The 13095-nt window shown below is 40.6% G+C and overlaps 1 protein-coding gene across 1 annotated transcript in view; it reads right to left on the bottom strand.

Annotated features, from left to right (window-relative positions):
• MYOM1 (myomesin 1) overlaps positions 1-13095 on the bottom strand; it is a 154798-nt gene that overhangs the window by 14957 nt on the left and 126746 nt on the right. The window contains exons 30-37 of the mRNA XM_019525827.1: positions 11361-11474; positions 10669-10756; positions 9876-9914; positions 9677-9782; positions 7611-7774; positions 5915-5951; positions 5594-5616; positions 3543-3598 (exon numbers count right to left, since the gene is read on the bottom strand). Of these exons, the coding sequence (XP_019381372.1) occupies positions 3543-3598; positions 5594-5616; positions 5915-5951; positions 7611-7774; positions 9677-9782; positions 9876-9914; positions 10669-10756; positions 11361-11474 (627 nt within the window). The remainder of the gene's footprint in view (positions 1-3542; positions 3599-5593; positions 5617-5914; positions 5952-7610; positions 7775-9676; positions 9783-9875; positions 9915-10668; positions 10757-11360; positions 11475-13095) is intronic.

The following is a 13095-nucleotide window of genomic DNA, read 5'->3' as shown; positions in this document are numbered from 1 at the left end:
GCCAACCAGGGTTGCTTCTACTTGGTTCAATATGCTGCGATCCTAGGCACACACACAAACACATGCCTGGGAGCAATAAACTCCGATGCAATAAGCACTGGAGTTTACTGTATCACATTAATATGCACATGTAGACACACACACAAATCGCTAAACTGCTACAGACTAGTATCAAGACATAAACCAGGATCATGAGAAGAAAGTACGGCATACATGTCTGTATGTTGCTGAGATTCTGTGATGGGAAACCCTTAGTACTACTCTAAATTTGAATGAAAAAGTACTGCATGTGATCCCTGGAATTGAATGCATTTTTCAGTTTCCCTAATTCAGTGCAACATGCCAGAAACAATAACACTTTTCTTCTTCAAATCTTTCCTTCAAATATTTCATTTTGTTCAGCCTTACATCACCAATCCTCTCTTTGGTATTGTGTTCACATTGTCATGCATTAACTGTTTATTATTCGCATTTTGTCTCTTTGCTTGAAAAAAATAAGTCTTAGGGCCTTGTTACACCTGATACTGCGAGCTGCACTGTGTTCCATGTTAGTGCTAGTTCAAGTTTGAAGCAGTCACACTTCAGTAGGGGCCTGGAGGACTGAAAGGTAAGAATCCCCCACACTCCCATTCTGCCCTTTCCCCCTGTCCTCCCCCGTCCCCCCCGGGCTTCCTCTCCTGCCCCCACTCCAACTCCATCCCCACATACTTGAAGCTGCCTGGCTGCCTGTCCAAGGGGAATCAGGCAGAGAAGGGTTAACTTGCCTGCCCAGCTGCTGTTGCCTGACTGCTGCTCTTCTTGAGGCTGAGTCCTTATAATTCAGTATGAAGATGGTAAGATCTCTGGCCATTCTGATATCATCTGGAGGGGATTTCCATAATTGTGGGCCTACTGCCAAGAAGGTCTGATCCCTTGTGTGTAATGGTGCATCTGCCTGTTTTGGATATTTTTACTCCTTGGGGAAGGACCCTTATTTACCAATGTGTTCATAAAGCAGTATGTACCACTACAGGATTTCAGAAATCACCGATGATAAGACTAGGCCAAATCCTTATATCTGTGTTCCAGTTTCATGTGCAAATGCCCTGGCCTATTCCTGTTGGGGACATTAGCTTCTTTCTTCAGTGTTCCCCTCCAAGGAACAATCTGGGCCTGTCTACTTGTGAATGTACGCATACCTAAACTTAATGCGCCTTAGCCTAAGGCACATTAAAGTGGTTTAAGCATGTGTCTACATGTTCATACCTTAAGGCACCTTAATGCAGATTGGTGGGCGAACACGTTTGCAGCCTGGGCTGGGCAGCACCCTGGACAGCCCCCTCATATGTACAGCAGCGCTAGGGCCTGCAGGCAGTGGGTGGGTGCCACGCTGGGAAAATGGCTGGGGGCAGCACAAACAATGACTGCATTCCTGGCTGGGGAGTGCAGAGAAAGATGCAGAGCATGCCCAGGGGCCATGGGGTCTGTCAGCACCACGTGCAGGGCTGCAGTCACTGAACTGTAGCCAGAGGCAGCTTGGCTCCAAGCAAAGAGAGGGCGTGCCTGAACCTCCAGGCCATGTCTAGTGACTTGAGGCAGCTGTACCCAATGCTGGGCCAGCATTGTTCCAAGACACCTGATGGTGCCATAAAGCCTGCAGCAGTGTAGCCAAGCAGTGCAGCCCAATGCTGGCTGAAGCAGTTGGCCTGGACGCAATCAGCCTGGCCCCAGCTCAACCCCCTCCCTGTGTTCCTGCCTTCCCAGCATCAGTCAAGAGTGGGCTGGGCCCAAGCCTGCTGCTGCTGGGTACCACCAAGAAGAAGCAGCGACTTGGGACTTAGTCCCAAGTCAGTTGGCACACTGACAGGTACCGCTGGTGCTGGAAGCACTGCTCTAGTGTCTGCACCTCAGAGAACAATACCTGCCACTTCTTGGCAGCATTTGGCGGTAGCACAGGGCCCTGCAGGCTCAACTCTGGCCCACTCAGTCAACATACACAGCATTAAGGTGTCTGTGCAGAGTAAGGAACAAGTATTTGGGTCTGAGATGAGAGATCTCCAAAGAGACCCATGATCTTGAAGAATGTAGCCCAAGCAAAGCATTCTCTGTTTGAGTCTTTATTTTTATTTATTTATTGGTAATAGGTTTTGTCCTATAGTTTAGGAATAGAATTTTGAATAAAACGTTGTCAGAGACTTTTCTTATTTTTGGACATGCCCTGGCAGCGTACAATGAAAAGTTTGTACTACATTAACCATAAATTTTTAAAAAACATATACCCCTTAGGAGCACTACACTGCTCTTGGGCAAAAAAGGGGATAAAAATGACTTTCAATAAATTCATTATTATAGGGTCATGGATATCTTTGCTGGGACTTTAGTGCCCCAATCTTTCACAAAAACACAGGTGTCTTTATGGTCGGGGCAATGCATGTCTGCAGAAGCCTTTGCAGCTTGCTTTTTTATAATATGAAATGATTGCACTTTCACTCACTCACTCTCAATCTCGCTCTTTCTCTCCCCACACACATAATCACTGCATTTTGCTTTAGAAATACTCATTTATTCTCACTTAATTTCAACCCTCTTCTGGCAAAGAACTCTCAGTTGATGTAACCAGCTGAACTTTTGCTCCATATCAGAATCTTATCTCTGAGCAAAAGCAATTATTTTAGCTGAAAATCTGCAAAATGATTTATTCTCCTTCTGGACAGTTCCTATTCTGTTGCAATTTTTAAAAGTCTTTGAGGACTTCTTACCCCCTACATATTTCCTTAACTGATAGTAATCTATGAAAAAGGAGTTGTGTGGTACCTGTCTCTCTTGAGAATGCTAAGATGTGCTATTATTCATGAGACAAAGCAGTTTAGGACATTAGATTTCCAATATTTCCCTTCAATTCACATTAAAATATTTTTGCCCTGCTTTTTCTCATTGTTAGATCAACACTGAGGATCTGGAAAGCACTCTTACTGTCCTTGTCAAGAAAAAAATCATTCCCATAATAGAGTTTCTTCTTTTAGAGTGCATACCTTCAGTTCGCATGTGATTGTCACCTACATTTTGAAGTGCTTAAGACAGCCTGTGATAGAGAAAGGAGAAAAGGTGCTGCTCCATCTTTTGATCATTACTGAACACATTTGTAGATCTTCAGCAGGAAAGACAACTGTGAACCAGACCATGCACCTAATCAGGCTTTGTACTTTTTGGTAAAACTGATTTCATTAGGACTTGATGGAATCCAGTGGAGAGCTGATAAAAACCAGGAATGCAGTGTTGGTAAATGATTATTAGACATGAACAGGTTTCTTGGGTAGTGAGAGTCATTCCCAAGAACTACTACAGCAGCATTCCCTACACGGACCCTATTCCTCCAGTGAACAGTCTTTGACCCAGACTGTGTTATATTAATATAAATCCAAAGTAACCCCATAAGTACAAAAGACTGAAATTTAATAAATAATACAACAGATATTTTAGATGAAACTTTAACATGGAATCTTCCTCTAAATGGGACCAAAGTTGGTTAGCTGCTATGTAAAGTTTCAGTTAATTTACTGTACCTTGCCCTCCTGGATGGTGACAACATCGGGCAAACCTCCAAGGACGCGGGCACGATCTGAAAATACACAAATACAGTTTCCTTTAATGTCTACACAATCAACTCTGTCCCAGATTTTGTTTCTCCTCCAGCACTTTTCTTTTATCCTGTTTTTGTACAAGTTGTCCCTGGCATATGCAAATGATGAAAGATATTCAGTATTCCTAGCACACCAGTTGTAAAATGGCAAATCTTCTGCAAAAGCCACATGTTAATATCTGCCACCTACTCAGTAAAATTGAAGCATAGGCCTTTGCTTGCAGTTACCTCTGATGAGTTCAGTATGAATACTGGGTATACAAACAATGTAAAAGTGTTTGGCTCAATTTTTTTAAATTTCCAGAGTAAACAGCAATTCTGTGTTTTTAAAAGAGATGAGTTAAAGCCTGTAGAAGAGACTCTGAAGTGGATACTAAGGCTCTGATCTAAATACAAAGACAGATTCTGATTTCAGTTACGCTGTCTGGAATAATTACATTGACTTCATTGGCGTTTCTTTGGATTTATGCAGGTGTAAATGAGATCAGAATCTGGCCTGATTTATTTTAGTTTCAAAACCCTACTGCAATCCCATACAGCTAAAACCATGCCCAGTGCACACAGTTGTTTGCTACAGCTATTCTAGGAAGTGGAGTAAAGTTCTGTTAGTTACAGCTCTTGATCTTGTAGCAAGACATGATGCTTTTCCCTTTAGCTTAGTTGTTGTTCACCACTTTGTAAAATATGGACTCTGCCAAAAATAATCTTTTGAAAAACAGTTGGCAGGTGTAGGGCTTGGGCCAAACTGTATTATGTGATATGCTCCCTCCCTACTCCCCACATCCAACTAAAGTCAGAATTAGAGTATAGCTTGAGAAGACCACTCAATGCTCAGTATGATTACTGGTCACCACATTGATGGTGGTGGCAGTGGTGGGGACTGCTAATTTCCTATGAACCTGCAGGAAGTGGAAAGGTGGGGTTAGGGGCCCAGATCATAATATATTCATTATACTTCATTGTCTTTTCAGATTCTACCCCTGCCTGCATCATTTCTTTGTGGAACAGAAAGATGCAGGAAGTGGGGAGAATTTGCTAAAATATTTCAAACCCCAAAAGCTTGCTAAGAAAGCTTTAAACCTGAAAGTTTGTTAAGAAAAATGTTTACAACTATTTAGTTGGTCTAACAAAAGATATCAGATTTACCCAAAGAACCATGTTGGCCTATGTCCTTAGACCAGAGGTGGGCAAAATGCGGCCTCCCCCAGGCCATTCTATCCGGCCCATGGGGCCCCTAAAAATTTTAGAAAATTAATATTTATCTGCCCTGGGCTGCCTGTCATGTGGCCCTCAATGGCTTGCCAAAACTCAGTAAGTGGCCCTCTGCCCAAAATAATGGCCCGCCCCTGGCTACAACTTATGCCCCTCTAAAATGTTTAATTAATCTGTTTTACTCCATACATCTTTATATAGGACAGGATGCCTAGAGAGCTTAGTCCTTGTAGTCAATGTATAATGGCTTTATTCATGGAATTAATTACTGTTTATGAACAGTGGAATTAATTACTAAATATGTTTTTCCTAATTGAGATTAGGGTTTTTTAATATATATATGTCAAGAAATTCAAAATGTTACTTTGAGAAAGGCAGTGACTTTGGCCCATTATACATAATATTTCATATTACTGTATGTGATGTGAAAACATTTACCACATGGGATAATTCAACAGCAATTGAACAATGTCCTTCCTTCATATCAAAGTTACTTTTGCTTAGAGAAGGCAAAGACATTTCAACCTGAAGCTAATCTCTCAATAAAAACAGAAGCCAAAGCTGCAAAAGTCAACTTATTTATAATAATATTGGGACTAGTTAAATATTATCATGCCAGTCATGGAAAATATCCATTTTTCTATGGTATTAAGATAAACTAATTCTGTCTATCTGTCTGTCACACACAGTTTCAATTCACAGTGCTAAGGAAAACAATCATAAACAATTTTTGAAAATCACTGTAAAAGACAGTCCACTTACTTTTCTCTGCAATGGCAGCTAGCCTGTAGTTGAGGGGGAAAAAAAATTCCAATTTTATTTTATGTTAATTTAGGTTGACTAAGCATGGCTAAGCTTTGTAAGTGCTTTTAATCAGTTAAAGAAATTTTCTACACAGTACATCACTTGCTAATCCTGCTTGTTCCTTATCAATAGAGTTATAAATTTCCATTGACCTTATTAGAACCAAGATCTGGTCCAATGTCTTTTTTAACATCAGTACAAAATGAACGCTACTATATTTTCCCTCTTCTTGAGCACCATTATTGTATTTAAATGACACTTATTATGAGTAATACTTACTTTAACCTCTGGAATTCAGCATAGGCTTCATCAAATGCTTTAAAAAGAAAAATAATGTTAAGGGTATGTTCATAAACAGTCATCATACAACAATAACTTATAACTTAAGTTGTAGCCAATAATTTGAAGATTAAAATTAACCAATTTGGTATCACGTAAGACAAAACAACCAGGTAACTTTACTTTGGTATCATGTAAGACAAAACAACCAGGGATTTAATTAAATGAAGGGCTGATATATATATGCATATCTTAAAGCACCTTAATGCAGATTGGTGGGCGAATGCGTTTGCAGCCTGGGCTGGGCAGCACCCTGGACAGCCCCCTCATATGTACAGCAGCGCTAGGGCCTGCAGGCAGTGGGTGGGTGCCACGCTGGGAAAATGGCTGGGGGCAGCACAAACAATGACTGCATTCCTGGCTGGGGAATGCAGAGAAAGATGCAGAGCATGCCCAGGGGCCATGGGGTCTGTCAGCACCATGTGCAGAGCCGCAGTCACTGAACTGTAGCCAGAGGCAGCTTGGCTCCACGCAAAGAGAGGGCGCGCCTGAACCCCCAGGCCATGTCTAGTGATTTGAGACAGCTGTACCCAATGCTGGGCCAACATGGTTCCAAGACACCTGATGGTGTCATAAAGCCCGTGGCAGTTTAGCCAAGCAGTGCAGACCAATGCTGGCTGAGGCAGTTGGACTGGATGTATATAATATATATATATAAATAAAAGATCAGGCTTAAATGCAGAGAGATGATGAGACAGGCTGTGAGTATCCAACTAAAGCCACATCAGGAACAAAGCTACAATGTTTCAAATTAATTATAGGTTACAAGATATTAACAAAATCTGTTTTTACAAGTACTTTTCACACCCAGTGTATGCAACCGGTCAAACAACAAAATATTTGGTGTTGACCTGAGGCAGCCAGCCCCATTTTTTTTCACTTAAGGAGAAGAAAAGAAACATTTTCACAGAAACTGAAAAACAGTAGAGAGGGGCAACAATGACTACTCTCAGATCATCCTGTCGCTCAGAGTCTACAGGCACAATGAAGCCTCAAGGGTTGAGACGGCTCTGGAAGGAAAGATTGGAGCTTGGGAACAGCCACTGTATCATTGTTCCTCTTGAGATATAAGAGGTTTCTCAGTGGAACTCCATCCCAAGAATTAATCTACACTCTGCACCTGCTCTCCCCTATTCTTATTGCTGGTGAAAGTACCAACATGGAGAATTCTGAACAATGAGATCCTCTGTTTTTTTTCATAGAAGAGCTATCATAGGGGAACAGCAGAGCAAAATTCTGCTCTCTTCCTCCTCAATGTAGCTTATATTTGACTGGGTGTTGTTCAGTACATGCCCATTCAGTTACTCACCCTTTTTCTTAGAATGCCAATCAGTGTGAATAATACTGTGTTTTTTTGTAATGTGAACCAGAAACTGGATTTAGACTAAAAGAAAAGCTGTCATCTGACACTGAGACAAGCTAAAGCCTAAACTGTAATTCACTACTTGAGCACAAGTAAGCCAGGATCGTCCTTAATAAACAGTACCAGGCTGCTTAGGAGTAGCATAAGCATAACAAGAATTAAATCAGAAGAGTAAAATATCTTGCAGCACATAACAACCCACATATCTTAATGTAACTTCTCTCGCAAATCCTGCACTGATTCAGAGATTACTTTTATAGAGTGACTCTTTACCTTGTCCAGAAAGATCCACCATCTTTGTGTGTGTCTTTTTACCATCAAAAATCTCCATTGTATATTTGCCCTTGTCATGTGGAGTTGGCTCATTGATCTGTAACCAGATCTGCTCCCCAGTGACACCAGTCTTAACTCTGTCTGTATATTTAATCTTGGCATCACTGAAAAATACAAAGCAAAATTAACTGTTCATTTTTATTCTACAAAAAAATGTGATGCCTTTTTGGCTTCATTGTACCTATCTACAATACAGAATTTTAGGAAATGATTCCCAGGTGGCGCATGATGCTACATCGCCATAGCTCGTCGCTGCCTCGCTATAGTGCTACGGTGATACAGCTGCTAAGAATAACCATGCACCACTGGGACAGAGAAGCTGTTAATGCACCACCATTTAGTACTTCCTAAAGCAAGTACTAAATGATAGTAAAGTAACAACTGCACCATACGGGGCAGGTGTAGGTGTGCCTAGGGTTCTATATGACCAGAATAAATCAAAATTTGAAGCTTCTGAGGTCATATTCTTACCAGGGATTACACCATGCCAGGAAAGATGAGGGCTACCAGGGGTCTGAGGAAGGCATTTGTCTGTTTTACTTCTAACATTCACAAAGATCAAACCATGTATCTTCCATAACTAGACCTGAAGATGTATCTGTAAGTCAAGACCTATGGGTTATGGTGAGGAGCTCTGTATTTCACCATTTAACCCCACTGTACACCTCACTTACATATTTCCTTCTCAACACAGTTTATTCCTTGCTGAGGAAAAATATAGGATTGGAACTGGTCAGGACACAGGCCTGCAACAAATCTATTATTGTATTATTAATATATGCCCGGCTTAAAGACAGTTTGGCACTATGTCAGAATTTGGTCCTTTAAAACTTTTCATTTATCAGTGTATTCCTTCTACAAAAAACATCCATTTACAAGCTTTCCTGTTATAAAGTTAATTGCCTGAGACAAGTGGGAAAACTGTGTGTCAAAACAGATGCTCATTTCTTTTTTCTCCTTAAATAAATGCCTTGGGATATACTACAGGGTCAAGGAGAAATTTACTAGCATTTACTGGATTAATTCGATCTGTTCTAGTATCCAATTAGTTTCTAAAAACAAAACAGATACCTATAAATGAAAAAGTGCAACAAAGTGAGGCCATGTGATATTAGCTTCCCATTATGATGATGCCACCCCTGAGGAAAACCATTGGTTGTTACAACATCACTCTTACGCTACCTTCAATATTTCTGACAGTGTTGACTTGCCTTTCTGATCAGCACCAGTGCCTGTTAGTATAGCTATAATGGCAGAATATCTAATTAGCATTCTATGCCTGTCACTTCCATACAGTTTTATTGAAAAATCAGTGATTGAGATCCTTTTTCATGACAAATTTCTTTTGTAATGACCAGAAGAGGAACAGCAATAATATTCATAATAGATTTTAAATAATCATAATTACTTACTCTAGTTTTTCCCATGCTCCTCTATTCTGGCTGAAATCTTGGAGCTGTCTAAAAGATTTGGATACTCAGCTCCCATTAATTTTAATGGGAATTTGTCATTCAAATCCTTAAAGGCATTGATAAAGACTGAGATTTTCAATACCTTGTTTAGGTAATAACGTTATAAACTGTTGTGTAGGGAGAGTTTTTCACATTTTTGGAGTTTGCTTGTCTTTTAAAGATGAATTTACATATTGAAAGATTTATAACACACCCGTTTGTTCTGTACCTTTAGTGTCCCTGCGATACTGCCAAGTGATAGACTACCTAACCTCCAGTTAGATGTGATATGCACCAACTTCACAAATGGAAGGCCAGTTAACATTATCTTCAAATTCCTCCTTCAGGCTGCTACAATTAATGGATCTAATTCTTCTCTTTTCTCAGTTTCACACTGGTGTAATGCTATCAAATTCAGTAGCACTACAGTTGATTACATGGGCATAAATAAAAGGATAACTGAGCCCAGTCCTTTTAACACATGAGTTTCTGCTGAATGTCTAAAAACAAAGAATTTACAGACAGCTGGCAAGCTCTTACTTGAGATGTACTTACTTGTGTGACCAGCTCACCCTCAAATCTTCTACATAATGACTAACGAAGGAGTATAATCTGATACCCTCTTCTGTGCTCTGGATTTTCAGTTCTGTTGCAGATAAAGCTGAAAAAAAGAGTACGTGTTTAATACAACCCTACAACCATTCATGGCATGGCACAGTTAATCATTCATCTGAAGGAAGAATTAAATCCTTACCAATTATTCTACATACTTCATTCATCAGATCTGCAAAAGCTGTAGAAACAAAATCCAGAGATTGGGACTCAATGTTCCTAGCTCAGACACTCAGAAATGGGATAAAACTGGCTCTGGAGTATTTTGTCAAAAGAGTTCCTATTGAAATCTTGAGTTAACCTTTTAAAATGTACCAGTTACAAATGTAGTACAGCTACCCTTCTTGTCTTTTCCATGGCTTCGGGGCGTTATTTAACCCCTTCTGTGTTGAAGCCTGCTGCTGTACAATGCAGTAATATGCTTTTTTCTCTATGTGACAGTGTTCAATAGTAACTTTGTCCCCTCTATGACCTATGTACTGAACATGAATTTTGCCCCACTTGGTAGAGTAACTAGCAGCAAGGTCATTAAAGTGTAAGGAGTTCAGTAACTGGAAGTTCTTTGTGGAAACCTCTGATGTCCATAACATGATCTAGTTGTATACTTTTCTTCCATATTTCTGGAATTATTTCTAACACAGATAGCCATATCAGCTGCTACCACTGTTACCTTAGTGGTGTTATCCTGAAGAAAATTACACATAATTGAATTAACAAAAGTAAATTTGAATGCTGTTTGTACTGAAAAGCTATGCCTTCCTATCAAGGGGATCTTATGCCTCTGTAATAAGTTTTGTTTTGTCAGCCTGTTTGTTAAGGAACACCTGAAAAAGATGCAATAGTTCACCTATGTTATCAAAATCTCAAAGCACTGTCCCTTAAGGTACTGATGACCCAGCTGGTCATCAGTAAACCATTCAGAATGCAGTTCTGACCTGCATCCAGCAGCTTAAGCTCGCTTCTGTCCTTTCCTCTGTCATCCTTCAGTATGACTTCATAAATCCCAGCATCTTTCTTGGAGAACTATAAAGTAACAAGAGTAAATATTAGCATTCAAAATGATTATTTTAAAGAACTGGACCATTGTATCAATTGTTTGACTGAAAAGAACAAGAATGCAAAATTCTTCCAGCTATGTGCTTGTTTTAACTTTTCTCTCTTCCTTCTGGGGAACTCAGACACAGAAAGGAGACTAAGGGGCTTGCCTAAAATAATACATGAAGCCTGGAGGAGAGCAGGGAACTCAACCTATCTTTCCTGAATTCTAGTTCAGTGAATAACTTCAAGGTAGTTTTCCTGTCACTGATTGATAGGAATGAACGTTCATGATAGGGATAATAATCCCTTTCCAAATGCATGTAACATACAGCAAAGTAATATTATCTGACTCTTACATGGAACTTGGAAGCTCATTATTTTTTTTTATACCATTTCATAAAAATCTGCATTCATAGGATTATAAATAGAAATTTGCTTTAGCTGAAACCTAGATGTAAAGTGAGCTTTTTTTATAACCTATATCCAAGTACTTGTTTTTAGTAGTTCTGTTGAAATATCAGATTCAATCAAATCTATGAATTCAACTGAATAATATGGATCTCTACATTGAAAATGCACCTTCACTCACCTCTGATATCAGAAGAGTACATACACCATCTTTAAAGTCATGTTCCTCATCCACCATTATTTCCCTGTCATCTTTGTACCAAACGATGTGTGTTTCCTTCTTAATGTTAGCCACCTGTAGCATATACAAAACACAGTTGGGTTATCATCTTCTTTTAACACAATTAATTTAATGCTGCATCTACTAAACTCTTTCCTGAGATGGCACAGAACCCACAACAAAAATAAGCTCCTCAGAAAATGGATTAATAGATTAGGAAACAAAAAGTGTAGGTCAAAACCAGGAATCCACAGGCAGGGAGGGAAAATACAGTAGGAGCTATTCTGAGAGAGTTCAAGGAGTCAGCCTAGAGCAGAGGTATCAAACATATGGCCATTGTCTTGCCCCTAGTGCTGCCCCTGGGTCTGAGTTGACCCATACAAACTAGCCTGGCCATGCAGGCAAGGACCAGGACATACTGCATACCACCACTCTGGGATCTGCACAGCATGTTGGCCCTGTCCCCCTCACCAGTCTAGGTGCCTGCAGGTGCTACATGCAATGTGGGTCCCAGACCAGGTGGACTGGTCATTGTATGCAGCACAGATCCCAAAGTAGCCAGAATGACCACTGCATATTGTGGATCTGTCATGTCATGGTTGGGGAGGAGGCGTTGAGGAGGACGGGGGGCCCATGAGCCCAATCTGGCCTGTGTACCCATACCAGCCTCTCACCACTCATCCAGACCTGGGGCCAGATGAGTTTGACACCCCTGGCCTAGAGGAACTATGCTTAGTTATGTGAACAGGCATGAGACCAAAAATAGGTCTTATACATTCAGAGAATCCTGTTTCAGCTTCCTTTTCTTGGCAGTCAAATGGTTTACAGCCCTGGAGAGTAAAGTTCAGTCTATTTGTCCATTATGTCCTTGAGCTTTCTTCTCAGACAGCCAAGGAGAGTGCCATTTTTGTTGTTGTTGTTGGTTTTGTGTTTTTATTTTCTTGTAACATAGACATGGATGCACTAGACACAAGACTTATACCCTCGGCTCTTCAGACGTAGTTAGCAGCCAGGTTATAATGTCTGACCTAAGGTTGGAGGCTCCAAAACAAGGGGAGCCTAGGAAAGGGACTGAGAGACTGTGCCCTTCCAATTCTCTCAGTCTCTTTCCTAGGTTCCCCTTATTAGTTTATGTTTGTATTACAATAGTTTCAAGAGGCCTACAGGTTCAAAGCACTGCACATATACAAAAAACAGAGTCCCTATCCTGAGCAGTTTACTCTTCCTCCTGATTTCTTTCTCCTCAGGCAGAAGGATTAAGGCTTTGCTGTTTTACTAGGACATTGTACTCACCAAAAAACAGTGGTCTGACCTGATCCAATATTGTACTACTAACTTGACTTGGATTTGGAATATAAGGGTGACTTAACCACTGCACTCTCGCCAAGCTGTTTTGGGCTCAGTAGTGCCTGGTAGGCCTATGTCTGTGTAAGGAAAGCCTGAAAACACCAGCACTAGAAGGATTTGTGTCCAGAGGCTCCATCTCTCATGGCTTTATCCAATATCCAGGTGGAGCATACTTGTTACTAAAATGTGCTTTAATTAAGAGCAGTATGCTTCCCTTCCTCTAACCAATTCTGGTTTTAGGGGCCCTTGCTTCTACTGAGACCCATCTCAAGGCAGCACAGGAAGGTAAAGGGAACTTTCTTGATCCCTTCTCTACCCTTCACTTCTGTGCAATGACTTGTCATACCTG

This window comes from Gavialis gangeticus, unplaced genomic scaffold (genome assembly GCF_001723915.1).
Source record: "Gavialis gangeticus isolate Ggan-Ray unplaced genomic scaffold, GavGan_comp1, whole genome shotgun sequence".
Taxonomy (NCBI): Eukaryota; Metazoa; Chordata; order Crocodylia; family Gavialidae; genus Gavialis; species Gavialis gangeticus.
Note: the sequence above shows the minus strand (reverse complement) of the source record. Positions and strands in the feature narration are given on the sequence as shown.